The 27,677-nt window shown below is 40.6% G+C and overlaps 3 protein-coding genes across 3 annotated transcripts in view; 1 reads left to right on the forward strand and 2 right to left on the reverse strand.

The window, feature by feature from the left end:
- Nucleotides 1–6,257, reverse strand: part of ARMC10 (armadillo repeat containing 10) — a 36,939-nt gene extending 30,682 nt beyond the window's left edge. The window contains exon 1 of the mRNA XM_079931732.1: nucleotides 5,801–6,257. Within this exon, the coding sequence (XP_079787858.1) occupies nucleotides 5,801–5,939 (139 nt within the window). The 5' untranslated portion in view covers nucleotides 5,940–6,257. The remainder of the gene's footprint in view (nucleotides 1–5,800) is intronic.
- Nucleotides 6,258–6,405: 148 nt separating this feature from the next.
- Nucleotides 6,406–27,677, forward strand: part of FBXL13 (F-box and leucine rich repeat protein 13) — a gene marked incomplete at its 5' end in the record, with an annotated part of 181,607 nt that continues 160,335 nt past the window's right edge. The window contains 3 exon segments of the mRNA XM_079931715.1: nucleotides 6,406–6,480; nucleotides 22,157–22,260; nucleotides 23,161–23,251. Of these exon segments, the coding sequence (XP_079787841.1) occupies nucleotides 6,406–6,480; nucleotides 22,157–22,260; nucleotides 23,161–23,251 (270 nt within the window).
- The window catches only part of LRRC17 (leucine rich repeat containing 17), a 163,347-nt gene continuing 148,641 nt past the window's right edge, over nucleotides 12,972–27,677 (reverse strand). Inside the window, exons 4-5 of the mRNA XM_079931725.1 lie at nucleotides 23,932–23,995; nucleotides 12,972–13,070 (exon numbers count right to left, since the gene is read on the reverse strand). Of these exons, the coding sequence (XP_079787851.1) occupies nucleotides 23,973–23,995 (23 nt within the window). The 3' untranslated portion in view covers nucleotides 12,972–13,070; nucleotides 23,932–23,972. The remainder of the gene's footprint in view (nucleotides 13,071–23,931; nucleotides 23,996–27,677) is intronic.

Genomic DNA, 27,677 nt, shown 5'->3' on the forward strand with positions numbered 1-27,677 from the left:
TTAAAAAACTAAAAATAGAATTACCATATGATCCAGCAATCCCACTACTGGGCATATACCCAGAGCAAACCATAATCCAGAAAGACACATGCACTCCAATGTTCACTGCAGCACTATTTACAATAGCCAGGTCATGGAAGCAACCTAAATGTCCATTGACAGACAAATGGATAAAGAAGATGTGGTACATATATACAATGGAATATTACTCAGCTATAAACAGGAATGAAACTGAGTCATTTGTTGAGACGTGGACGGATCTAGCGAGTGTCATACAGAGTTAAGTAAGTCAGAAAGAGAAAAACAAATATTGTATATTAATGCATGTATGTGGAAACCTAGAAAAGTGGTACAGATGAGCCAGTTTTCAGAGCAGAAGTTGAGACACAGATGTAGAGAACAGACACGTGGACACCAAGGGGGGAAAACCGTGGTGGGGTGGGGACGGTGGTGTGCTGAATTGGGCGATTGGGTTTGACATGTGTACACTGATGTGTATAAAATCGATGACTAATAAGAACCTGCAGTATAAAAAAACAAACAAAACAACTAAATTTTCCTTGGGTTATTTTTATGGAAATATGTTAATATAAATGTTTCAGACATTACATGAAATTTCTAAAAATCTTGTATGTTCTGGTATTATAAGTCATAATTCTAGTTATTACTTTAAAATGTATATCTCAGAAATAACTAAATTTCCTTGTCAATTGCATTAGTATGAACTTTCATCAAATCTTTATCCGTGGTCATTTTTAAGTCTTTTGTCATTTACAGACAGTTCTGGGTGTACTCTGATGCTTTTGCAAATATGTTCCTATAAAAGGGTTTCATCTTCAAGGAATTCATGGAAAAGACAAGTACAGGTTTCTGGTAACTGACTATACTGCTGAACTGAATGAATAAGTATTTTCAGAACTCTAATGGAAAACTGATGAACTCATAAAGTGCTAACAAAAGATCAAGATGAAAAAATATTGATTACAGGGGACTGAGTGAACTGATGAGGATGATTATAATTTTTGTGACCTTCTGTTTGAATAAAAAAAAAAATCCCACAAGGACTCAAAGGCAAAAAATATACAAATCAATTTTCACTGCAAAGTAAAGGAGCTATTACAGTGGAGGATTACTGGAGTGAATGTCAATATTATGACATAGTGTGAGTGTGTTTCGTGTTTGGTGATTGCAATCATTGTTGCTTTTGTTGTGGTCATCCATTTACAATGCTTGGTGTCAGCCTATTTATCTCTTGTAAAAATAAAATACTGTGTGTGTGTGTGTGTGTGTGTGTGTGTGTGTGTGTGTGAAAAACAAAACAAAACAAAAAAACCAAAATAATAAAATATTAAAAAAAAAAACAAAAACAGAATACTCTACCCAGCAAGGCTCTCATTCGGATTTGACAGAGAAATCAAAAATGTTTACAGACAAGCAAAAGTTAAGGGAATTCAGCATCACCAAACCAGCTTTACAACAAATGCTAAAGGAACTTGTCTAGGGGAAAAAGAAAAGCCCAAAACTAAAAACAAGAAAATTATGAATGGGTAAAGCTCACTGGTAAAGGCAAACATACAGTAAAGTTAGGAAATCATCCACACACAAATATCAAAACCATCAACTGTGAGGAGAGTAGAAATGCAGGACATTGGAAATGTATTTGAGATTAAGAGACCAGCAACTCAAAACTATCTTGTTTATATATATATGTACTGCTGTATCAAAACCTCATGGATGGTAACTGCAAACCAAAAATCCACAACAGAAACTCACATGCTTCCTGATTTCAAACTATATTATAGTAATCAAAACAGTATGGTATCGGCACAAAGACAGACACATAGATGAGTGGAATAGAACAGACAGCCCAGAAATAAACCCACACACATGATCAATTAATTTATGACAAAGGAGCCAGGACTATACAAAAGGGAAAGAAGAGTCTCATTAATAAATGGTGTTGGAAAAACTGGACAGCTACATGCCAAAGAATCAAACCAGTTCATCTGTACCATTTTTCTACAGATGAACCAGTCTGCAAGGCAGAAATAAAGACAGAGATGTAGAGAACAAACGTATGGACACCAAGGGGGGAAAGCAGTGGATGGTGGTGGGATGAATTGGGAGATTGGGATTGACATACATACACTAATATGTATAAAATAGGTAACTAATAAGAACCTGCTGTATAAAAAATAAAATAAAATTCACACACAAAAAAGAAGGAAACCGAACCACTATCTCACACAATACACAAAAATCAACTCATAAAGGATTAAAGTCTTAAATATAAGACCTGAAAACTAGGGGCTTCCCTGGTGGCTCAGTGGTCAAGAATCTGCCTGCCAATGCAGGGGACACGGGTTCGAGCCCTGGTCCGGGAAGATCCCACATGCCGCGGAGCAACTAAGCCCGTGCGCCACAACTACTAAGCCTGCGCTCTAGAGCCCGTGGGCCACAACTACTGAAGCCCCTGCGCCTAGAGCCCATGCTCCGCAACGAGAAGCCACCGCAGTGAGAAGCCCGCGCACAACAACAAAGAGTAGCCCCCACTTGGCGCAACTAGAGAAAAGCCCACATGCAGCAAGGAAGACCCCAAAGCAGCCAATAAATAAATAAATAATAAATTCTTAAAAAAAAGACCTGAAACCTAAAACTCCTAAAAAAAAATAGATGGTAAGCTCCTTGACATGGGTCTTGACATGATTTTTTGGATTTGACCAAAAGCAAAAGCAACAAAAGCAAAATAAACAAGTGGAACTACATGAAAAAATCTTCTGTACAGCAAAGTAAGCCATCAACAAAATAAAAAGGCAACCCATGAAATGGGAGAAAGTATTTGTAAATCATTTATCTGATAAATGGTTACTATCTAAAATATATTTAAAAACTCAAGCAACTCAATAGGAAAAAAAAAAAGAAACAATCTAATTATAAAATGGGCAGAGGCTCTGAATGGACCTTTCCCCAAAGACATTCAAATGGCCAACAAGTACATGAAAAGGGGCTCAACATCACTAATCTTCAGGGAAATGCAAACCAAAACCACAATTAGCTATCACCTCACACCTGTTAGAATGGCTATCCTCAAAAAGACAATAGATAACAAGTGTTGGTTAGGATGTAGAGAAAAGGGAACCCTTGTGCACTGTTGGTGGGGATGTAAATTTCCAATCACTATGGAAAATATGGAGGTTCCTCAAAAAATTAAAAATAGAACTACCAGGGACTTCCCGGCAGTCTAGTGATTTAAGACTTCACCTTCCAATGCAGGGGGTGCAGGTTCAATCCCTGGTCAGGGAGCTAAGATCCCACAGGCCTCGTGGCCAAAAAACCAAAACATAAAACAGAAGCAATATTGTAACAATTCAATAAAGACTAAGAATGGTCCACATCAAAAAAAAACTTTAAAAAAACAGAACTACCGCATGATCTAGCAATTCCACTTCGTGATTCCACGAAATCACCACCTTGAAAAGATACTTGCACCGCCATGTTCACTGAAGCATTATTTACAATAGCCAAGACATGGAAACAACCTAAGTGTCAATCGATGGATGAATGTATAAATAAAACGTGATAATACACACACACACACACACACACTCACACTCACACTCACACATACATACAATCGAATGTTATTCAGCCATAAAAAAGAAGGAAATCCTGCCATTTGTGACAACATGGATGGATCCTGAGGGCATGATGTCCAGAGAAATAAGTCAGACGATGAAAGACAAATACACAATGATCTCACTTTTATGTGGAATCTAAAAAACTCAACTCATAGAAACAGAGTGTCATGGTGGTTGCCAGGGGCTGGGGGCTGAAGGAAATGGGAAGATCTGGGTCAAAGGGTACAAACTTTCAGTTATAAGGGCAATGAGTACTAGGAGTGTAAAGTACAGCTTGGTGACTATAGTTAACAATACTGTATTGTATACTTGAAAGTTGCTAAGACAGTAGACCTTAAAAGTTCTCATCACAAGAAAACTTGTGGTGATGGATGTCAACTAACCTTACTATGGTGATCATTTTGCAATATATACAAATGTCAAACCATTATGTTGTACACCTAAAACTAATACAGTGTTTATCTCAATTTAAAAAAAATAGATCACCCTCCAAAACGTAAGGGTGATGCTGACAAAATGGGTATTTCTTGAGTCTTCTTCAAAGAAAAAAGTGTAGCTTCAGGTAGTGGCTGTGAGCAACGTATTTTGTAAGCTGCCTGGCCAAGGTACTGGTGATTTTGGGGGGGGTAGTAAGACTTTGTCAGTGTTCATCATGTTGAGTAAGTGTAAGTGAGAAGGTATCTGAGTTCGGGTCACCTGACTACTTATACAAAAATATCTCTGACACAAAGACAACAAAGTAGGTTTTGGAAGTAAAGGTAAGTCCAAATCTGTTTTAAAATGAATTTTTTCCCCCTTGTGCCAAAAGGGAAAGAAACCTTTCACCCACTCCCTTTTCTGAGAACATTTCCTTGAGCAAACTAGTAATTGTAAATCCTTTGTCTGTCCCTTTGATATAAATATACATCTTTTTAAAAGCTAAGTAAGCCTCTTGCCGGTTTAAAACCCAAGAAAATCTTTCTTAGCGTCTTTGGTGTCATCTGAAGTGTAAACATCAAGGAAGATGGAGTCCCCATCTCCTTGTCTCTGGGTGAGTCAGAGCTCGGTTCTTGGCTCTGTGTTGTAACTACGCGGTTATCATAGATACTGAGAAGTCTTATTTTTCTTCTACATAACGGCTATTAGCTAACACAAATACCACCCCAACTACCTGTGAATTTAGAATGAACTACGTGTAGCAAATGGTTCTGTCAAGTCCTCTTAAGGACAAATTACTGTTTATCTTGACGGCATGTACTTAATATGAAAGAGGTTATAGGTTATCTCTGGTTGGATACATAAAGGGGTGAGAATTCTGTCTTTGCAATCCCATTAGCAGATTGCCCGTGATGGGCGTAGCAACCTGGTTTAATGCTTATTCTCTAATAAAGCTATTTAGTTCTTTCCTACATTTGTAGAGAGGAATTTCTTGGTTGGCAGGAGATTTTATTTTTAATTATTTCTGTAACAGCTTTCATGACCTGAAATACCCCCTAGAACATTCAACAAGTTGTTAGAATCCTGAATGCAGCAATCAATTTTTGGACCGAAACCTCACCATGCACTTGTCCGCCAGGAGGGTGTCCTCCATGCAGACAACTGTTCTAATTTGATATACATAGCTATATCTGTATCTCCAGGATCTCTCGCATACTTTGTGTGTGTGTGTGTGTATATATATATATATATATATATATATATATATATAGACCACGGCGACTTCAAAGTACCTCCCCTCAGAACTGCCCCTCTGGCGTCCCTTCTTCCAGGCTACCTGCACGCAGAATTTCATCTATCGCCCCAGAATCCCCCTGGTAACACAAAGGCCGGGAGCAAGCTTTAACGTTGAGAGGCAATCAACACGCTTTTGAGAAACTGTTCTCAGCTGTGACGCCAGACTCAGACAAGAAAGTCTGGGCAATTTTTCATCCCGGAATTTTGAACAAAGAAATGGAGGCGGGGAACCACCTCTGAACCCTACACTCACCCAATCACGTGGAAGACCCGTCTTTTGCACCTGGGCTTCCCGACTTTGCCCTTCTCATCAGCCTCCCTCCCTGGCTGGGCTCCTTATTTACTCCCAGCACTGGAAAGCCACGAGCACCTGTGGCGTCTTCAACCCCCACTCTGGGAAAGCCACAGTCCCCGTCCCCGCCCACCTGCCAGGCACCCCGTGGCCTCACCTGCAGACCGCGAGGGGCGCAGCCTTAGCCCGGGGACGCCTCGCCGCCGGCCCCGCGTCAGCCTGTAGAAGCAGTAGCAGGCGCCGGCCGCTAGGACCAGGCCCGCCGCCACCCAGCCCACATCCCGGGCGCCGCCCATGCTGCCGCTGGGGCCACGCGCAGCGCTGGGCCTGGCGCAGGATGGTCCGAAGCCAGAGGGTGCTGCCGCCGTCCGGGTTCTAGCCGACGGAGAAAGGAAATGGGCGACTGAGCTCCGCCTCTCGGAAACCGCCCTGTCGGCCCGGACGCGTCCCGGCGGCTTCCTCGAGTCCGGGCGGGGCGCGGGTGAAGGAGACCGGGACTCGGTGAAGAGCTGCAATGACTGAACGCCCCAAGAGCACACACCAGGGACCGCCCCCAGGCCGGCCCGAGATTCACCTCCCTCCCGGCAGTCCTCGGCACCAGGGTGGGCGCTCGCGGCAACGCAGCGCCTAGCCCCTCCCCTCCACGCAGCGTGGTTGCCGGGGCAACGCCGAGACGCGCCAGCCCCTAGCCAGGCGCGGCTCCTGCTGCGCGGGGCGTGAAGCGCAGGCTGGAAGCGCAGAGTTTCAGCAGGGCCTCCGGTCATGGCCTCGCTGCGCCTTGCCAGACCCAGGCTGAGGAACTACTTCAAGGAGAAATACATTCCTCAGGTCTGCGAGGTACTGGAGCCAAGTGCGCCGGAGTTAGAAGAGAAAAGAATTGGAAGAGATTTCCCAGAGGAGGGACTGGGGTTTGGTGGAGAGAGGGAGTGGAGGTTCAGAGGAGCGAAAAGGAAAGGATGAAGTCACATTTGGGCAGGTCGGCGGTCTGGGCTGAACATACCGATCAGAGTTGAAGACAGAGGGGTGACAGTGCCTGAAAGGGGGGAATGGGTGACATCTCCCAGAGAGAAGGAACAAAGGCCTTGGGACAGAAACCCCAAACTCCAACTTTTAAGGTTTGGACAAGAGGAGCCTGAAGACTAGAGGAGTGAGAATGAAGTGCTGTGGAGACAGAGAAGGAAAAGCAGGAGAGTGTGGCTTTATGAAGAGAGTGGGCAATAGTGTCAACTAAGATAAGGACCTGAAAAGGTGTAGTGGATTTGACCCAAGGTGAGTTTGGGTTTTCAGTAGAGCGATGAAGGCAGAAAATAGATTTAAGTTGGCTGAGGAGTGGAAGCTGAGACCTTTAGATGGAAGGTAGTTAGCCCTTTGTGAAGGGAAGGACCGCACAACCAGGACTTAAACACGGGAGGAAGGACTGTCCTCACCCACCCGCCTTGTAACAGGAGGGAAGGAGGACAAGAGGTGGATAGGTTTTGTAGGTTTGGGGATAGGAAGTCAAGAACGTTCTCTTCTGGTGACTTCCATTTTCTCTGCTAATATTAGGTGAAATATTTGCCAAGAATGGTATGTTTGGGTGGGGATGGAGGGTGCAGAAGAGGTTTTGAGTAGTTAAGTTATGCAGAGAAGGAGGGAGAGTTAGAAGTCTAGGGAAGGAAAGAGAAAGAGAGCCAGGCAGTGTTGAGAGCCCAGCTTGGGGTAGTAACTCTCCTACGCAGGTGGGAGGGCAATTCAGTATAGCTCCTCCTTTTTGGATGGTAATTTAGAAATATGTATTAAAATGTTAAATATGAATACCCTTTGACCAAGCATTTCCACTTCTGAGGATCCACTTTAGAGACATATTTGCACATGTAACTAGAAGGATGTACAAATATTTTCATTATAACATTGTTCATAGTGAAAATGGTTATTACCTAAGTGTAAGTAAGGGAATGGGATATTATGTAGAATAAAATATACCTGTACCTTCTGAGAAGAAGGGCTCTCCGTGACATATTAAATTTTAAAAAGAAAAGAAAAAAATGCAAATTGCTTAACAAAGTGTGTACTACAATCTAGCTACCTATCTGATTTCATATATGTATGTATATGTGTATATATGTGTGTTTATATGTATATATATGTACATGCATATATATCTATATTTAAGACAATAATACATGCATAGAACATATGGCAAACTTAACAGCAATGTTTTGGGGAATGGTTTTAGGAGAGAACTCTCATCTTTTACTCCATATACATTGTTTTAATTTTTTTATGATGAGTTTCATTCATGTTTTACCTCTGTACAATTATATTTGAAAATGTGTAGAGAGCATGGTACTCATCTTCCCAGTTATATGATTTTCTCAAGCAGCACTCAGTAAATCAGATGCAGGTACACAAATAAGAGTTGACTTCATCCAGGATAGGAGTTTGCCAGACATATATAATGGAAGGGCAATGGTGAGGGAGCTAAGCTTTTGAGAGTGCCTGAACTGATGGGCAAGGACTCTAAGGACTGGGTGGGAAATGAGAACAAGACATAATATTGATATGTGGGTAGAAAGTAGAAGCTTGTAAGAGGGGAATGAAGAGGGGTAGAGGGAGTAATTGAGTGAGGGAGCTGGAAAATAGGAGATGGGGGTCAGAAAGTGGAATGTTTGTATAGTTCTCTCTCAGTATCTTCATCTTTTTGTTTTATTAGACCTTTTTCTTGGTCAGATATATTAACACATGACTTCAGGGCTTCCCTGGTGGCGCAGTGGTTGAGAATCTGCCTGCTAATGCAGGGAACACGGGTTCGAGCCCTGGTCTGGGAAGATCCCACATGCTGTGGAGCACCTGGGCCCGTGAGCCACAACTACTGAGCCTGCACGTCTGGAGCCTGTGCTCCGCAACAAGAGAGGCTGCGATAGTGAGAGGCCCGCGCACCGCGATGAAGAGTGGCCCCCGCTTGCCACAACTAGAGAAAGCCCTCGCACAGAAACGAAGACCCAACACAGCCATAAATAAATAAAAATAACACATGACTTCATAGTGCAAAATTCCAAACTTATAAAAAGGAAATGGACTTAGTTTCCAAGGGGAGAACCTGAAAAATCTGTGGATCATCAATTTTCCCTCTTTGAAACCATTTTTGTACTATCATATCAATACAAGTAGGCCTGGAGGCGTGAAACTATCCTGGGGAGAAAGAGCCTCCTCAAAGGACCTAATACAGTTGTCCCTCAGTATCCTCAGGGTTGGTTCCAGGACCCGCCATGCATACTAAAATCTGTGCATGCTCAAGGACCTTGTATAAAATGGCATAGTATTTGCATACATACATCCCACTGTATAAATCACCTCTAAATAAATCATCTCTAGATCACTTATAGTACCTAATCCAATGTAAATGCTATGTAAATAGTTGCCTGCACACAGTGAACTCTTTTGCTTTTTGAAACAATGGAATTTTCCCCCAAACATTTTGGATCCACATTTGGTTGAATCCATGAATGAAGAACCTGCAGATACAGAGGGCTATTTAAGATTCAGGATAAAGCCATTCTGAGTGATGACTCAGTCCAAGTTGGCCGTGGCGCAGGTAGCACAACTGGACTCAAGTTGAGGGTCAGGGAACATCAGGGAAGTAGTAACCTCTCCTTGCCTTGCTCTCCACTTGCCATAACACTACATGGCTGCAGGAGGCATCCCTGGTTCCCCCTCTGGATGAGAGCACCTCTTCCTCACCAGCCTACCATACTGTTTTGCCCCTAGAGAAAAGAGGCCCTTAGAAGTGCTCCCCATTGCCTAAGACGATATTCTTCCGAGGAGTCCTTCACTCACCTCTGCTACCACGTTACCAGCAGGTGCAAGAGAGCCTCACACACCCACCTTAACCTGGTTACCTGCTTCCCCTAAGAGACTATCAGGCTGAATCCCATTGTGTCTCATATCCCTGTACATCTATTCGCCTGACCCAATTTTCCATGCCTAGCACTCTTCTAAAACCCATCTTCTGCAAGTTTTGGAATCCATCATCTTTCATCACAGATTTCTATGTATATTTAACCTCTTCTGAACTCCACCTACCTGTCCTGAATAAAACCTGGCTGTCTACGTAGGATATCATTTCCCTGCCGACTTTTGAATAGAGGCTGATTTTTTTTTTTCAATCCTGCTTGATCCACTGGGCTTACTGAATCTGTTGATTGATATTTTTCATCTGTTTTAGAAAATTCTTGGTCATTTTCAAATTCTGCTTCTACCTAATTCTCTCTTCTCCCTCTGGGACTCCGATCATAAATATGTTAGCTTTTTTTTTTTTTCTTTTTTTTTAACTTAGTCCTACATGCCTATGCCTCTTTGGCTCTCTTCTGTTTTTTCCCCATTCTCTTTTGTGTGCTTAAGTTTGGATATTTTTCATTGATTGTCTTCACGTTTACAGATTCTGTTTTATGCTGAGTCTCATCTACTGTTAAATACATCAAATGAATCAAATGAGTTCTTAATTTCAGATGGTATATTTTTCAGTTCTAGAATGTCCATTTGATTTTTTTATACATTCCAATTAATATTCTGCATCTTTTCATCCATTTTGTCTATCATTTCCTGTTTTCTTTAACATGTTATTATTAATTTAAAACCATTGTCTGTTAATATGAATAACTTTGAATTAAATTATTAGAATTTAGTTATTAGAATAGAATAAATGTTCTTTACTCAACTTACTTATTTACTTATTTCTGTCTCCTGGCTGGACGCTGACTGATACAGAAGGCTTAAGTGGAACGCTACACAGGGGACTTTCTGGGGAGTTGGAAAATGACTGAGGTGTAGGTGTATCCATTGTCAGAATTATACAGCTAGGATTTGTGTTGAATTCATGTAAACTTTACCTAAAAAAATTATAATTGAGAACAGGTGGAAAAATGGGTGAATATATAGATAATACAAAGATGACAGAATGGTGATAATTGTTGAAACTGGGTGATGGGCACATAGGGGTTCATTATACTATTGTTTACTTTATATACGTTTGAAGTTTTCCATAATAAAAAGTTAAAATAAATGATAGTCATGGCTGCTCATAATGTATGTAGCTAGGGATGGATGAAATGACAGGCTTGATCTGGCTGTGCAGTCATTTTCTGTTAGCTTGCTGTATCAATTATTCATTTATGTGTAACACAACTGCAAAACTTCATGGCCTAAAACAACATGACTCATTTAGTCTGCTCAAAAGTCTGAAATTCTTGCAAGGTTTTTTAGGGAGAGCTTGTCTCTGCTCCATGTGGTACCATCCAGGGTGGATCAGCAGAGGGTTAAAGATCCACTTTTAAGACGGTTCACTCACATGCCTCGCAAGTTGGTGTCAGATGTTGGCTGGGAGTTCAGTTAGGTCTGTGAACCAGGAGGCTTGGTTCCTCCATATGGGCCTCTCCATGGGCTGCTTGGACTTCCTCACAGTATGGTGGCTGAGTTCTAAGTGCAGGTATCCCCAGAGAGAACTAGGTAGAAGTTATATCACCATTTATGACCTAGGCTTGGAAGTGAACATAACATTATTTTCACCTAGATTCAAGAGGAGGGAACATATACCCCACTTCTTGATGGGAAGTGTATCAAAGTCACATTGCAAAAAGAGCTCATGGGATGGGATATATTGTTATGGCCATTTAAGGAAATACAATCAGCTATATACCTGGCTTGTTCATTCAAGGGGAATCTGGGATCAAGTTGGATCTCAAAGTATTATCTGAACGAACAAGATGTGGATCACAACACTATCACCCAGTAAGTGGGTCTCAATTCTTCTATAAATATCCCTTCTTTCTTTTCTATGTTCCCCAGGAGCAGATGTATACTGGACATTAACAAGTTGCCTACACAACATCTACTTCCCTCTTCCTAATATTTCTAACACTCTTATTCCATAAACTACCTCTTTCCCATATAGCCCATATGCTTCAGGGAAACTGACTATCCCTATCTCTGGGGTTGGACCCTGATTGGCTTATGACAACCAGCGCATTCAAGTTCCCTGGCCACAATGTTTGTGACTATGACGGGTGGTGGTGAGGATCGTGGGAGAGGGCAAGATGTGACCTAAACCAGTTTAGATCAGGTTGCTTGGTTGGAATGCTGGGACAGAGATATAGCATCTCTGGATGTTTGTGGGGAAGCATGTAGCCCTGGGAGCCATTGCCAATTCTCCTGTGTCCACAAGGAAAGATGGTTTTAGGGTGAGCGGATTCTGAAGAAGGTAGAGTCGGGAAATGGAAAGAAATCAGGCCTCTAGTGACATCAGTTAGTCACTGGGTTAAATTCATCCAAAGCATGATCTACCTTTAGAATTTCTAGTGTAGGAGCCAATAAACTCCATGTTTAGTTGAGGTTTATTACTTGAACCCTAAAGTGTGTGAAGCAATACAAGGGGATTATCTATTATTACGAGATTGCCTAGGTTTGATTCTTGGCTTTGCCAATTACTAATTGTGTGACTTTGAGCAAGTTTCTAAATCTCTCTGCCTCAGTTTTCTGTGTAGTGAGATTCCAGATGGATGAGAGACAGGCCTTTAGTTTCTAGAGTGGGAGAAAGCAATTGTGAATGGGAAGAATGGGAAAAGAAAATCACAAATGTGTCCTGAGGCAAATCAGGTTCTGGAAAGAATACATGGGAAAGGTGAGGATCTGGAAATGGAGTCCTTTATACTATTCACCCTCACATATCCCTTGGAAAGCCTTTGTGGGCTTCTAGAGGTTTGCACACCAGCTTAAAATCTGCTGGATTTTATGTTCAATTCAAGTTAGGTTTTTTTTTTAACAACAGATTAGGCTCTGGACACCAGCCAGCCTTTTTTTCTTGGAGGGGATGGCAAGAGTGGTCAGCTAAGAAGGGTACATTTGACCATTTCATCAGCAAGCATTTGCCGGGCATCTACCATGTGCTAGTAGAAAACAGATTCAACCATTTGCAGCTATGACTCTGAAGCTGTCTCTAGCTCAAACTTTCTCCTGAGTGCTCTGTGCGTTATCCCTTTGGGTGTCCTACAGACCCATTAAAGAAGTGAAAAGAAATAGGCAAAGTTAATTTTAACAAGAGATTTTCTACCAACCAATCTATCCAGGCTATAATCATTTCAACATGGACTCAATATAAAATCATATTAAGTCTTCAGAATCGAGTGTGTATTTTACACTTGCAGCACATCTCAGTTTGGACTAGCCACATCTGAAGTGCTCAATAGCCACATGAAACTGGTAGCTGCCATATTAGTGCAGGTCTAGAATGCATTAACATATTTAATAAGCCAGAGAAAATTACCTTTGACCCAGATATGATCATTGTGTCTTTGAGAAGGTTGTTGTTTTCACAGGCACCAAGCTTCTGGAACTTCAGGAAGAGTCTGAGTGGCACAGGGAGGGTGGAGCGGCTGTCTAGTCAGGTTGGTCACCTGCAATCAGTGTCACACATGGGACAGTTGTTCTCACATGCACCGAAATAAATTGATACCTATTTTCAAATCTTCAGGAATCACAGTGATTAGTTTCATATTGTGAAAAATGAACAAAGTGATATGAACATGCTATAGACTGAACGTTTATGTCTCCCCAAAATTCATGTTAAAACCCAATCTCCAATGTGATGGTATTAGGAGGTGGGGCCTTTGGGAGGTGATTAGGTCATGAGGGTGGAGCCCTCATAGACGGGGTTAGAATACTTACGATGAAGACTCCAGAGAGCTCCATTGCTCCTTTCATCATGTAAAGGCACTGTCAGAAGATGGCCATCTATGAACCAGGAAGTGGTGCTCACCAGACACAGAATCTTCCTGCACTTTGATCTTGGACTTCCCAGTCTCTACAACTGTGAGAAATAAGTTTCTGTTGTTTATTAGTCCCCCAGTCTATGGTGTTCTGTAATAGGAGTCCAAATGGACTAAGACAGAGAGTAAGTCATGGACTAACTGCTGCCATGGCTTGTCTCAAACCACAAAACCTTTTAAATCCTTAGCTGAGAAAGACTCCAGGGGAGACTTCGGGAGACATGAGTAGAGATTCAACAGGCGGCCCTGCTATCTTTCTGAATTCTACCATCCCTTTGAGATTCTCTCTTTGGTTACTGTTATATCTTGCATCCTTATCTAAATAAAGCCTGTCCCCAAAAATGACATATCGAATGTATAGAAAATCATAGATGGCTAGTATCTTGGTTGGCTTGGACTGCTATAATAAAATACCATAGACTGGGTGGCTTAGATAACAAAAATTTATTTTCTCAGTTCTGGAGGCTGCAAGTCTAAGATCAGGGTGCCAGCATGGCTGAGCTCTGTTGATGGCTCCCTTCCTAGCTTGCAGACGGCTGCCTTCTCACTGTGTCCTCACTTGGCAGAGAAAGAAAGAGAGCAAGCTGTCAGGTGTCTCTTTATATGAGGGCGCTAATCCCATCGTGAGGATCCTACCCTCATGACCTCATCTAAACCTAATTATCTCCCAAAGGCCCCATCTCCAAATACCATCACATTGGGGAATAGAGTTTCAAAATATGAATTTTTTTAAAATAAATTTATTTAGTTATTTCTGGCTGCATTTGGTCTTCGTTGCTGCATGCAGGCTTTCTGTAGTTGCAGCGAACGGGGGCTACTCTTTATTGCAGTGGCTTGTCTTGTTGTGGAGCATGGGCTCTAGGCGTGCCGGCTTCAGTAGTTGTGGCTCATGGGCTAAGTAGTTGTGGCTCACGGGCTCTAGAGCACAGGCTCAGTAGTAGTGGCGCACGGGCTCAGTTGCTCCATGGCATGTGGGATCTTCCCAGACCACGGCTTGAACCCGTGTCCCCTGCACTGGCAGATGGATTCTTAACCACTGAGCCACGAGGGAAGCCCCTCAATATATGAATTTTGCAGGGACACGGTTCAGTCTATAGCAGCTAGTAAATGTAAGAAAACTAATTTAACTGCACTGAAAAAATGAAATGTAGATGAAAATGAATTATTTTCATCAAATCAACAAATATAAAAATGTTTTAATTCTCAGTGTTGGCAAGGTGAATGGGACACTCCCATTGGCTATCAATGAAAGTATAAACTGATAATATCTTTTTAGAAAAGCAATTTTGAGAAATGTATGAAGATCTTCAAAATACACATTTTGATTCTATTTCTAAGGAAATAGAGGTGAAGATATGTACATTTCATCATTAGTAGTGATAATATGTATATCATATAATTTTTAATAAAGGGAAAAAGTTAAAAACACCTAAATGTCCAGCCATTTATAAATTGTAAACATTTATGGTATAATTTTATGCAATAGGTTATCAACCAACCTCAATACATGATGTTTTGAAGAATTTTTGGTGGCATGGAAAAATGTTCGCAATGTAATAACTAGCCAGGAATAAAAAAAAGGTATATGTAGGTACTTCCCTGGTGGCACAGTGGTTAAGAATCCTCCTGCCAAAGCAGGGGACACGGGTTCGAACCCTCGTCCAGGAAGATCCTACATGCCGCGGAGCAACTAAGCCCGTGCGCCACAACTACTGAGCCTGCGCTCTAGAGCCCACGAGCCACAACTACTGAGCCCGCATGCCGCAGCTACTGAAGCTGGCGTGCCTAGAGCCCATGCTCTACAACAAAGAGAAGCCACTGCAATGAGAAGCCCATGCACTGCGATGAAGAGTAGCCCCCGCTCACCACAACTAGAGAAAGCCCGCACGCAGCAGCGAAGACCCAACGCAGCCAAAAATAAAATAAATAAATTTATTAAAAAAAAAAAACTGTAGTATGATCCTAATTTTAATTTTGTAAAAATATATGTATTGAGGAAAGACTGAAATTAAAATTTTTATTAGAGGCTATTTCTGGTTGTCAGGATGATGGTTGCTTTTTATTTTCTTTGTATTTTTTTTCAACTTTCCAAATTACATAGAACATATATATTTTTATAATCAGAAAAAGTTCATATATTTAAACAAAATAATGAAAACAGGCTTATGTGTAGGGAAAAGTGCTTCCTTTTTTGCTTTCCCATACTATCATCAAGTGAAATTTATTGATGGAGAATTAGAAAAAAAACATACAAAGAAAGCATAGGAAGCATAAAAACACTCATTGCTGGCAAGTGCCGGTTTCTCAGTCTAGGAAACCAGCTGGCTGGCCAGTTTGCAGGCCTGTGTCTGGTCTCCCTGGGACGAGAGCCCTTTTCCTCTGGCTGCTGTGCCAGCTGAGGTCTCCTGGACACCCTCTTTCCTAGATGGGTCAGCCGCTTTTCCTGCTTACGATGGCACTTCCATAAAATCTTCTCACTCTGCTTTCACGTAGGCCTGTGTGTGACTAATTGCATACTGATAGATTTCCAAAGTTTTTTTTTCTTTTTTAGCAGAATCCCAGGGTTCTAAGGATGCCTATGGGGGATGCTCTAGAGGTTAAGAAAGGATCTAGATTATATTTGGGGATTCCCATGAGTTTGGGGTTTTTTTTAAGATTTTTTTTTTCTGATTTAAAAAACAAAATTTGAAACCACTGTGATCAGTCACAGGAAATAATCTCTTCCTTCATGGTTCATGTCCTCCATGTTGCAGCAAGTGAGTAGACCTCATAGACCATCAGCACCTAGCACAGTGTCATGCAACCTAGGTGTATTATTTATACAACAGATATAAACATAGAGACAGTTTTTTAGACCTTGGAGTCAAGTATTGTTTTAAACTTTAATTTTAGATTTGAAAAAAAAAGTGAACTAAATGATCAAAGATTTGGGCAATAAATTATTTACTTTCTATATATTCTAAGATTTGGCAAAAGTATATTTCAGAAATTCAAAGTTTTTTAAAAAAACTATCTACATGTAGACACTGAGAGCCTGCGCCTCGATACAGTTGTGGGGAAACTGAATATTGCCTTCTAATTCTTCACTCTCACTATATTCATTGTTTCTCTCTCTGAGAACTCTGAAATACTCATCCCACCACCGTTGGAATCTCCTTCCTTGGAGATATTCCTTCCAAAAGACATCTATATTTTAAAAGCTATCACTAAGCTAGGAGTCCATACAATGAAGCCCTATTGGTAGAATATCAAACAGTAAGTTATCAGAAGTATTTAGAAATCTGTTTCTCTTTCAATTTTCTACATACTAGGCAGAAGTCAGCACACTGTCTACAAACAAGGCCTGCCCCATAGGGACCAAAGATGGGCAAGATCTTAAGGGTATAATGTCTACAAAACTCTTTAGCCCCTACATATAAAGATTGCATCTGCGAGTGTGAGAAAGTGTTAGCTCAGGTTTCGGTTTAACAACTAGGAAAGATTAAAGGAGTTTGCAAAACTAGATCTGCCCAGCAGAGGGCATGTTTAAGTTACAAACCATGATCTTTATGCAAAGTTTTCTATTTTTAGAAATTAATAAATAAATACATGTTTTTAAAAATTCTTATGCAGTTTTTATGCTTTGTGTTTCTTTCATGATTAAGTTTCCAATCTGTATTTTTAAAAAACGTATTTATTTCTAAATCACATAGACTCTACTATCAGAAGTATTTTTAGAGACTAATAGCTGCAAATACTTGCCAGAAATGCAAGAATCAGGAATTACTAAATATATGAGCAAGAGACCACAAGCTTATGTAGATGAGAAGGAACTGGTCACACTAACTCATTTTGCTGGACCCTGGGACTAGAAGGTTGTGGCTTCCCCTGAGAGCAGTTATGTTTGCTGTGTTCCCTTAGCCCAGCCAGCCAGTTTATAGATGCAGTTCCAGAGGAAAACCCATGGTACACTTAAACAACCCAAAGGCATATGACAACCCAAAGGCTTATTATTTCTTCAGTAACAATTCACCTACTCATCTAGGGATTACATGGCTGGTGACCACCTCCCTGTTGGGCCAGGCACAATCCCACAGGTATTAGGATCCTGCTTTTACTGTCTTGCTCTCACTTCATAGAGACCTCGTCTCCTCTCCTGTCCAGTCTGCCTTAAAACCCCTCAAGTTCTGGCCTTGGGGGCATCTTCCTGTCCCTGGGGTCCCTCCTTAATGGCTAAATCCAGTTGATCCCTTTCGATAATCTTCAATATGTTTTTAGTTATAGAGTTTCTAAAATAAAAATTTGGCACCCTCTATTTAAATGTTGACAAGACACAGAACCCCCTTTATTTACAAATTTTTAACTTACTAACCTCCATAGAAAAACATTAAGACACTCCTAGAACTACAGTATGCCAACACCGTCTCTACTACAGATGGGGATGGTGAGCATTTCTGAGATGGCACTTTGGACTTGTTTTGGGGGTTGGAGGGTAGGGAGGTTGAAGGGACTTTGGACAATGTTTAGAAACTTAAGTCTCTTCCTAAGTAAAGGGGTTTCTGTAACTATATGGTGCTGACATTGCAATTTTAAAAGCAATCTCATCTGGGAAAAAAACAAGGTGTAAACTATATGATTACCGTCTACTTGAAAGAAGAATGTGTTTGGGGGTTGGCATATGAATAAAATATTTTGGAAGAGATAACGTGAAAAAAAACCTCTCAAGTTCTGGAGAAAGATACACGTGCACACAATTTTGTTTGAGTGCATGGTATGGGCCAGGGGGGAGTCCGAGGTTTGTAGTTTAAAAACATGCTGGCTCTGTGAATCACTTGGCCCTTCTCTGCCTCATCTGTGAAATCCAGAAGCAAGAATATACCCTCTAAAAGTCGAGGTCAACCCTAGAGGGATCTTGGAAACACACTGAGCTGCGACTCTCTGCTGTATGGCCATCTGTGACCTTGGCCATGTGATTGATCTTGCAGGGGTTTGATCATGAATGACCTATTGTGTCTAGAGGAGGATCCAGTCCTGGGTCCCGGTATGGAATTCTGACGTCATCACAGAGTGACTCTGCCTGCTTCTCTTTTACATTTATCCTCCATTCCAGCCAAACTGGTTTGTGCCCCTGAGGTTTTGTTCTTGCCAAGAGGAAGACCCTTGCCCTCTCCTTACCAGTTGAAAGTTTCTCCAACTGCTGAGGACCCCACAAGCATTTGGTAATCACTTTTATCTCTGCCCTCATGAAGCAATTATCTTCTATATTGCTATTTAGGCCCTTAGCATTTTTCCTATGTTTATCTGAGTATCTAAAAAGATAAACAAGACTTGCTCTCTCAAGTGTCTTATATCTACCCATAGTTCTAATATACAGTTCCTACCTTGCTATTTATATTTAAACTATTGTTCTATCAACTTCTCTCTCCTAACCATTTCTCTCTCCTAACCAAGACCAAATGCATTGGTCTTAATCTCTTCCAATAGACTTGGTATAAAGTCTCTTTCTCTGTCATTACACTGGCCTTTGAATGGTACAAGGGAATATTTAAAAATTTATTTTCTCTTTGTCCAAGTCTTTTCCTGTAATGGAAGTGATAATTAGCAGTGGAATGGTTTAAAAAATGATGATGGCTTGCTATCATTATTATCTATTGAGTACTTATTTTGTGCCAGAAAACAATTCCAAGTACTTTACATATATTAATTCATTTAATTATCATGATAGCCCTATGATATATATACCTTTATTATCCCATGTATGGTTAAGGAAACAGAAGCACAAGAGAAGTAGCTTGTCAGAGGTTACACACCAGAAAATTACAGATCCAGGAGTTAAACCCAGAGGACTCCATTCACTGCATTATCTTGCTTCTTGTAAGATGGGTAGTACTGAAAAGGAGTAGAAACAACTGTCTTGGATAAACCCTTCTTTGTCCTCAGTACCCAGACATTTTTCAGAATATTTGAGAAATATTCTGGACTGAGATTAGGGAGGCAGAGGCAAAGAAAGTGGAGGATTGCACAATTGTTTTATGAATTTACAAGACTGAGAAAGCCAAGTAAGTCATGGTCTTTTTTTTGTCCTTGACCATGTAAGTTTTTACTAAGAAGGCTAGCAATAATAAAGCCCTACTCATCGTTTTTTGAGAGTCAAACATTCATTTTGCAGGCATCTTTGCATATTTTGTCTCTCCTTATAAAGACCAAGCTAATGGTTTTATAGCAGAAAAAAAAATCTATTGATTCACTAACTGTGCTTTCATATTTGCATGGAGCTATGCACTGTTCACACATTAAGATGTGAAACCCCAGGATATTTTATTTTGCCCAGTGGGAAACTATGAACAGTGAGATTTGTTATGCAAAAAGTGAACATTTGAACAATGCTAGTTCCATATGACTTTATTAGCACTCCATAGACTTATCCTTTCAACTTGATTTGATTTCTGCGGGATAACTTTTCAGGAAAAGTAGTTTTCTGATCTGTGGAGCTTGGAAATATAAAGAAATAAGCAACTTCTCATATTCATTTATCAGATCCCAATTTTCTCAATAATTTACTTTAAAGCTGAATTCCAGTAAGGCTTCAGTGTGATAGGAATCAACTGGGGAGACAATCAAAATGCAGGTTCCTAGACCTCATCCTCTGAGACCAATTCATTCGCCAGGTTATTCTGCTGCAGATGTCCTCTGGGTACCAGACTAGGATCAAGGGGAGAATGTGGAGTAGGGAGTAGAGAAACTCAGTACTATAGTGATTGAGGCACAGAAGGGCTAGAAAGCAGATGGGCTTTTCATCAGGGCTATTTAGGGAGCTGTCTGAAGTCTAGACTCCAGGGAATAGACAACTTCAGCCCTTAGGTAATAGAAGACTATTCAAATCCAGCTTGACAACTTTGGTGAGAACACTGATCTCCCGTATCACTATATTCTTTAGGTCTGGGGGAGAAGGAAATTAGTCTGCAGATGGCTGAGTGCTCACTGTAAGCAGCTGGGGTGGGGCTACATCGGAGGCAGAGCTGGGAAGGGAGAGACATCGAGGTCTTACCCTTTGGCCATAGCCCTAGGGGCTAGGTTCCCAGCCCGCAGGTTGCACACTAAGGTGGGGGGGAGGGGGGGGGGACATGGAGCTACTGCAAATGGGAAAATGTGTTGTGCAGGTTCAGTCAGGAGAATTATGCTCTTATGTGGAGGAACACTATGAGAACTGCTGAGAGTCTAAAACCCAGGACCCCCAGGCCTGGATCTGTTGACACTTGGCTCATGGAGGTAGGTGGGAAGAACTCTGCATGACTCAGAGGTGGAATTATTTTGTTCATGAGACAGAGGAGTAGGAAAAAAGCCAGCAAGAGGAGGCCCTATGTGGAGGAAGGGCCAAAGAGAGAGCCTCACCCGCTATACACACATACACATCCCCACACCTGTACCAGGAGACCCACCAGTGAACCAAAGAGAAATGTCTAAGCACTCCAGGTGGTTGCTGTGGGATGTGTGCTGTAACTCTTTTTCTCTGTCTCAAATGGAGAGGTATTCAATATATGACTCACCAATACTTTTTTTTTTTTTTTTGGTTTTTTTTTTGCGGTACGCAGGCCTCTCCTGTTACGGAGCACAGGCTCCGGACGCGCAGGCTCAGCGGCCATGGCTCACGGACCCAGCCGCTCCGCGGCACGTGGGATCTTCCCAGACCGGGGCACGAACCCGCGTCCCCTACATCGGCAGGCGGACTCCCAACCACTGCACCACCTGGGAAGCCCCACCAATACATTTTTAAAATTTACTTTATTTTATTTACTTATTTTTGGCTGCATTGGGTCTTCGTTGCTGTGTGTGGAACATATATATATATATATATATACACACACATATATATACATATATATACATATCTATGTATATATATATGGAGCGTTCTTTCCCTCCACCCATTAAAATCACTGATTCAATTTCCATTATATATATATAATGGAAAATAACTCAGCCATAAGAAAAGAATGAAATAATGCCATTTGCAGCAACATGATGGACCTAGAGATTATCTTACTAAGTGAAGTAAGCCAGAAAGAGAAAGACAAATACCATATGATATCACTTATATGTGGAATCTAAAATATGATACAAATGAACTTATTTACAAAACAGAAACAGACACAGAAAACAAACTTATGGTTACCAAAGGGAAAAGGAGGAGGGGGAAAAGATAAATTAGGAGTTTGGGATTAGCAGATACAAACTACTATATATAAAAAAGATAAACAACAAGGTCCTAATGTATAGCACAGGGAATTATATTCAATATCCTATAATAAACCATAATGAAAAAGATTATATCTATATCTGAATCACTTTTCTGTACACCAGAAACTAACACATTGTAAATCAACTATACTTCAATAAAAAAGGAGTTCCTCATATTTAAAAATGGTAGAAACCATTGATCTAAGGTAATCACAACTATTTCTTCAATTGGACTGTCCCTCCCTGGACCAGGGATCTAACCCGCGACCCCTCACATAATGCAACAACTCGCCATTTACAACGGAATTTTTTTTAAGAGTAAAGGTAAACTGCATGTTGCTCTGGTTATTTGGTAACATTGAATAAACACAGAGGGGTATCTATAAAGCACATTTAGTTTAGAAACTGTCACATTATTTGACTTTGTCTGACAGAAAGTCTCTTGCTTAGTAAGAACATGCAAATCCAGAAACACTGATTCCATTTCATTTTCCCAGGCTCTGTTATGTGGTCTACTTGTTACATGTCCTGAGGATCCCCTGAGGTATTTAGAGAAAATGATCACTGCTGTAATGGAAAATGGTCTTGAAAGTCTTCTCTGGTAAGTATTGTTTTGATTTATGGTAGGGAGATATTTTATTTTGAAGGTAAAACACTCATTGTATACTATCAAAAAAGGTCTTGCTAATGAATGTTTCCAATCTTAAGATTGTCCAAGAATCCCTCCATAGGCATATATATATATATATAAAATCATCATGATTGTTTACTGAGCTAGGACATTTAGTTACCCCAAGTAGTTTGCAGTCTGTTATTATTTTTTTTTAAATAAATTTATTTATTTATTTATTTTTGGCTGTGTTGGGTCTTCGTTGCTGCACGTGGGCTTTCTCTAGTTGCAGAGAGCGGTGGGTATTCTTCCTTGCGGTGCACGGGTTTCTCATTGTGGTGGCTTCTCTTGTTGCTGAGCACAGGCTCTAGGCGTGTGGGCTTCAGTAGCTGTGGCTCGCGGGCTCTAGAGTGCAGGCTCAGTAGTTGTGGCGCATGGGCTTAGCAGCTCCGCGGCATGTGGGATCTTCCTGGACCAGGGATCTAACCCGTGATCCCTGCATTGGCAGGCGGATTCTTAACCACTGCGCCACCAGGGAAGTCCCCTCCATTGGCTTTTAAGTCCCCCAAACTTCAATAGGAAAAATTTCTCCACTGGTTCTTAAGTGAGAAACATAGCACACTCTCATCAACAACGTGTGCTCATAGGACAGTTTATTTCAAGTTGAGGATGAGGACAGGATGAGGATGCTTCTTGGGGAGCACAGCAGAATCCTGAGGGGGGAGTGGTTTGAAAAAGCCCTCCAGGTGATTCTGACATGCCTCTCCCAAGGGGAAGTGTTTTTCCTTCCCTTCCCTTCCCCTCCACCCATTAAAATCACTGATTTAATTATGGAACTAATTACTATGAAATGAAATTAATTTTTGACTGCATTTTATGATTTTATTAAAGGGATATGTGCATTGATCCATCAATGAAACCCAAAATTCGGAGACTGTTGGAAACTTACGTGGAACAACTTTTTGGACTGGATGATCAGCTGGTAAGTATTATTAACCAAACACTCTACACTATACATCTTAAGTTTGGACGGAAGCTCTCAAAAAGATTTTAGATTTCACGAGAGGTGTGAGGTCACACTGTTTTTGGAATTGGGGCCACTCAGAAACGTGAAAGAACATCACATACACATATACAAACATCCCACCCCACCCCCCTACACACATATGCACAAAGCCACACTCATAGAAACCTCCCCAAATTTCCAAGAAGCATTTGGACAGGCAGTTATTCTCTCTCTTTCTGACAAAATCTCTCTACTAAATCTCCCCCTTTCTCCTTCTCCTCCTCTCTTGTATCTTTATAATGACAAAAATAGCATTATGGAAAGCTTTAAAGGAGGATATTTTCTTTCCATTCTAATCTACTTCCTCTGTATTCCACGCCCCCTCCATTCTCTCTGCCATCTGCCTGGGAATTATGCTCACAAAGATATGGCCGAAACATTGATGAGACCTAACTTAAAAACCAGACCAAGTTAATGAAAGGAACAACCAGCTCCAACAGCTGGTTTTGATCCTGTAAAGAGGGGAAGGAAGTAATTCAGAATATGGAGACTTTCAGAACAAAGACTGTGCACCTGAGAGAAGCTAAAATAGCAAAAGGCATGTGGGGAGAGAAAGGGCAACACGAATTAGATGTGTGTGGGACCATGTGTCATACCTCTAGATCCCAGGCTGCTGTCTCAGTGAGCACAGGCAGGGCTAGTTGCTGGTGACGTCAGGCACTGAAAAGTAGAATCAAAGCCATGGTCACGGTGGGTGCTGAGAGCCAGGAACAAGGTGAAGCATCATTTAGAAGGATGGGTGGAGAGTAACACCAGATCCTAATCAGTGATCTACAACAGAGAGACAGAAATAGAGGGATGGGATATTTCTGCCAAGCCTGGGATGATTCAGAGGCACCAATACACTGGGAAGAACCCATATGTTTGATCATAGTTGATCTGCATCATGGTGTGTGGGTGTCTTAAAGACTTTATCAACCACAGAATTTTGATCCACTATGGAGTGCAGATATCTGCAAACTGTGTTCTTGGAGGTGTTTGGGGGCAACCTCAGGAGCTGGGGAGAGAAGACCCAGGGGATGGGATTCTTGGTCCTCTCCTCCCCACCCCTTATCCTCTAGAACAGTACTGCACTGAGTATAATGTCACATGAAAAAACGCTTGAAAACCATTGCTATAAGATACTAAAATTATTAAAAACCACTGATCTAGAGGGGTAAATATTATCAATATTTTGAAAATGACCTTATAAAATACAATCAGATTGTGTCCAATGTCTAGCTAGAAGCCCATAGAGAATCTTTACAAGTTTGCACAGAATTCTGAGACACTGTAGCTACTTCAAATCTAAAGTTTTATTTGAAAAGGAATTCATAGAGATACTTCATGACATTAAAAGCACAAAATATTGGAAGCTGATCCAGATTTAGAAAAGAGTATGACAATTCACCAAGGCATAGAAAGGCTGCCCACTTCATAAGTTAGAAAAAACAGAAAATAGATGTGACTTCGCAAACTGTAAATCTCTAGGTGCCTAGGATTGCTTAGAGAGCTCAACCTAGGCTGGATAGACAATTCATTTCTCTTTCACCCTCAGAGAAAAACAAAGGTTTTTTTTTCCCCCACAAAGACATAAAACACTTTAATCCTCAATGTTTCTAATATTTTAAATTACAGTATACTAAATAAACATAGCTTTGCTCCCCCCCCGCCATTTTTCTTTCCTATAGTTATAACTGCCAGTCAGAGTTTTTAATGGTTTGCTAAAATATTTTACAGATCACAAACAATTGTAATTTCCCCCATGGATTATTAAGATTGCTTTGCATGGTTTCAGCGTGCAGTCATTTTTATGGCCTCACGCTATGAAGTCCTCCACAGCAAGGACATGTCTATTTATGAATATGTATTTGTTTCTATTTGTGCAAACAGAGAAGATTGAATACAAGAAACTGTAAGCCAAACAGTTACAAAAAAAAAAAAGAGAGAAACTGCTCTCATGACAGTAGACAGAAAGACAGTTTAACTGTGTGTTCCAAGATTAAAGAATCAACCATTGTAAGGAGGAAACTAAATTCACAGACTTGATTCTCATTTCTTAGGAAATGAAATCTCCAGGTGGGCCTACTAATTACAAGAAGAAAAGGCATCTGTAACATTAAAAACATCTTTTTATTACAGAAGAATTTAAATATGACTCAAAAGTAGAGAGAATATATAATGATCCCCCTTCATTCAGCTTAAACAATAATCAACATTTTGCCAATCTTGTTAATTATTCTCCCCTCCCCCGTTTTGCTGGAGTATTAGAAAGTAAATCCCAGGAATTGTATTACTTTACCAATAAATACTTCAGTGTTCATCTTTAACAACAAATGGTGTTTTTAGAGAACGTAGCACAGTGCAATTGTCTGTAAAATGTAATGAAATGAGCAATAATTCCTGAATGTCATCTAGTGATGATCACATTCAGATATATATAGACTCCATATTCAGTCCATATTTGGGTTTTCCAAATTGCCTCGAAAATGCCTTTTCACATATGGCTCTGTTAAGTTGAAATCCATACAGGGTCCGCACATTACACTTGGTTTGTTATGTATCTAATGTCTCTTGTCATCTGCAATATTTCTCTTTCTTCTTCTTTTTTTTTTTTTTTTTTTTTTGCTGTATGAGGGTCTCTCACAGTTGTGGCCTCTCCCGTTGCGGAGCACAGGCTCCGGACGCACAGGCTCAGCGGCCATGGCTCACGGGCTCAGCCGCTCCGCGGCATGTGGGATTCTCCCGGACCAGGGCACGAACCCGTGTCCCCTGCATCGGCAGGCGGACTCTCAACCACTGTGCCACCAGGGAAGCCCTCTCCTTTCTTCTTTTTTCCCACGCCACTTATTTATAGAAGAAAACAGATCATCTGTCATGTAAAATGTCCCACATTCTCATTTCCTCTAGAATCCTTTCATTTGTTCTGTTTCTTGTATTTCCTGCAAGTTTGCAGTTAGATCTACAAACTCGATATTCAGGTTCTTTTTTCCTTCTTTTTCTCTGATGACAAGAATAATGCAGAGGAGATGTTGGGTTCCTTCTAATGCATTGCATCAGGAGGCACCCATGGTCTGCCTGACATTAACTAATTGCTTATTAGTTTCATCCTACAACACCCATATGATGGTTTTGAAATAACAATACCACAAGACCAGTAACCAAAGAACTATGGAAAGCTGTTTAAGAAAATTATGCAATTCTTTTTGCTTTTAAGATATATATATCTTACCCGGTATTTTCATTAAAATAATACTTTTTTGTGTGTCGATGGTCATCTTTTTTTTCTTTGATATAATTATGCTTTTTCAATTATTTGTAACATTACATGACAGCAAAAATCAAAACAATAAATGAGGAGTTCGCAGAGAAGTATTGTTCCCTTTCCTGCCTCTTTATCTACTCTATTCCATCCCTTTCTCTAGGTAACCAATTTCAGTAGCTTTTAGTTTATCTCTCCATTGCTTTTTTTTGAAAATATATGAGCAAATACATGTATTCCCCTCCCCCTTGACTTCCTACACAGAAGTAGCAGACTACATACAGCCTTCTGCTTCTTGCTTTTCTCACTCAATATGTCCTAGAGATCACTCCCTTATACGAGTTTTAAAATGATGCTATCAGAGAGAGCACTGAGTAACAAAACTCTAAAATCTAAATGAAAGATGTGGACTTAAAAAGTCTTACTGATATAACAACCAAAGCTTAACTATGAAAAGGAAACTTAACTTTATGAACCCAGGAGCTGGGGTTTTAATAATTTGGGAGAAGCAGACAGATCTTGTGCCCTAAACAAGATAACCACATCCTATATCCTTGCTGGTTTGCAAAAGTAGTCTTTTGAGATGGAGATCGTTTCCTGAGGAGGGATCAAAATAAGTGTTACTGTAATCTGGAAGGAATAAAAATAATGAAGTATAGAAATAGTGAAGATACAAACTAGATTCATACTGTTTACTTTAGGATAAGTTTAAATATAAAATAAGTAATAATAGCTAATGATATAGCATTTATGTATGTGTGTCTGCTGTGTATGGCATTTGAGAGTTCTAAGGAACATCTTTGTAAGTTTTTAATTTAGTTTAAGTTGTTTCAGGGACTTTACCTAATGAAATTTGCAATAAACATTTACATGTGTAAGAAAAATTGATTTTTCCAAGTTGTACTGAATTAACTGTGTTTATTAAACAGAGCTCTAAAATACAAATAACAGTGAGTGTTTCCCTCCATGCACAAAAGCTCCTTGAACACTAAATGGTCTGTCAATAATTTGCAGAAGGTCAAAAAATAAGAAAACTACTCAGCATGAAAAATCCAATACTTATGTCAGGCCATGGTACTGTATTTTAGACTGTGCTCACTT

The sequence above is a fragment of the Stenella coeruleoalba genome (genome assembly GCF_951394435.1).
Source record: "Stenella coeruleoalba genome assembly, chromosome: 9".
Taxonomy (NCBI): Eukaryota; Metazoa; Chordata; class Mammalia; order Artiodactyla; family Delphinidae; genus Stenella; species Stenella coeruleoalba.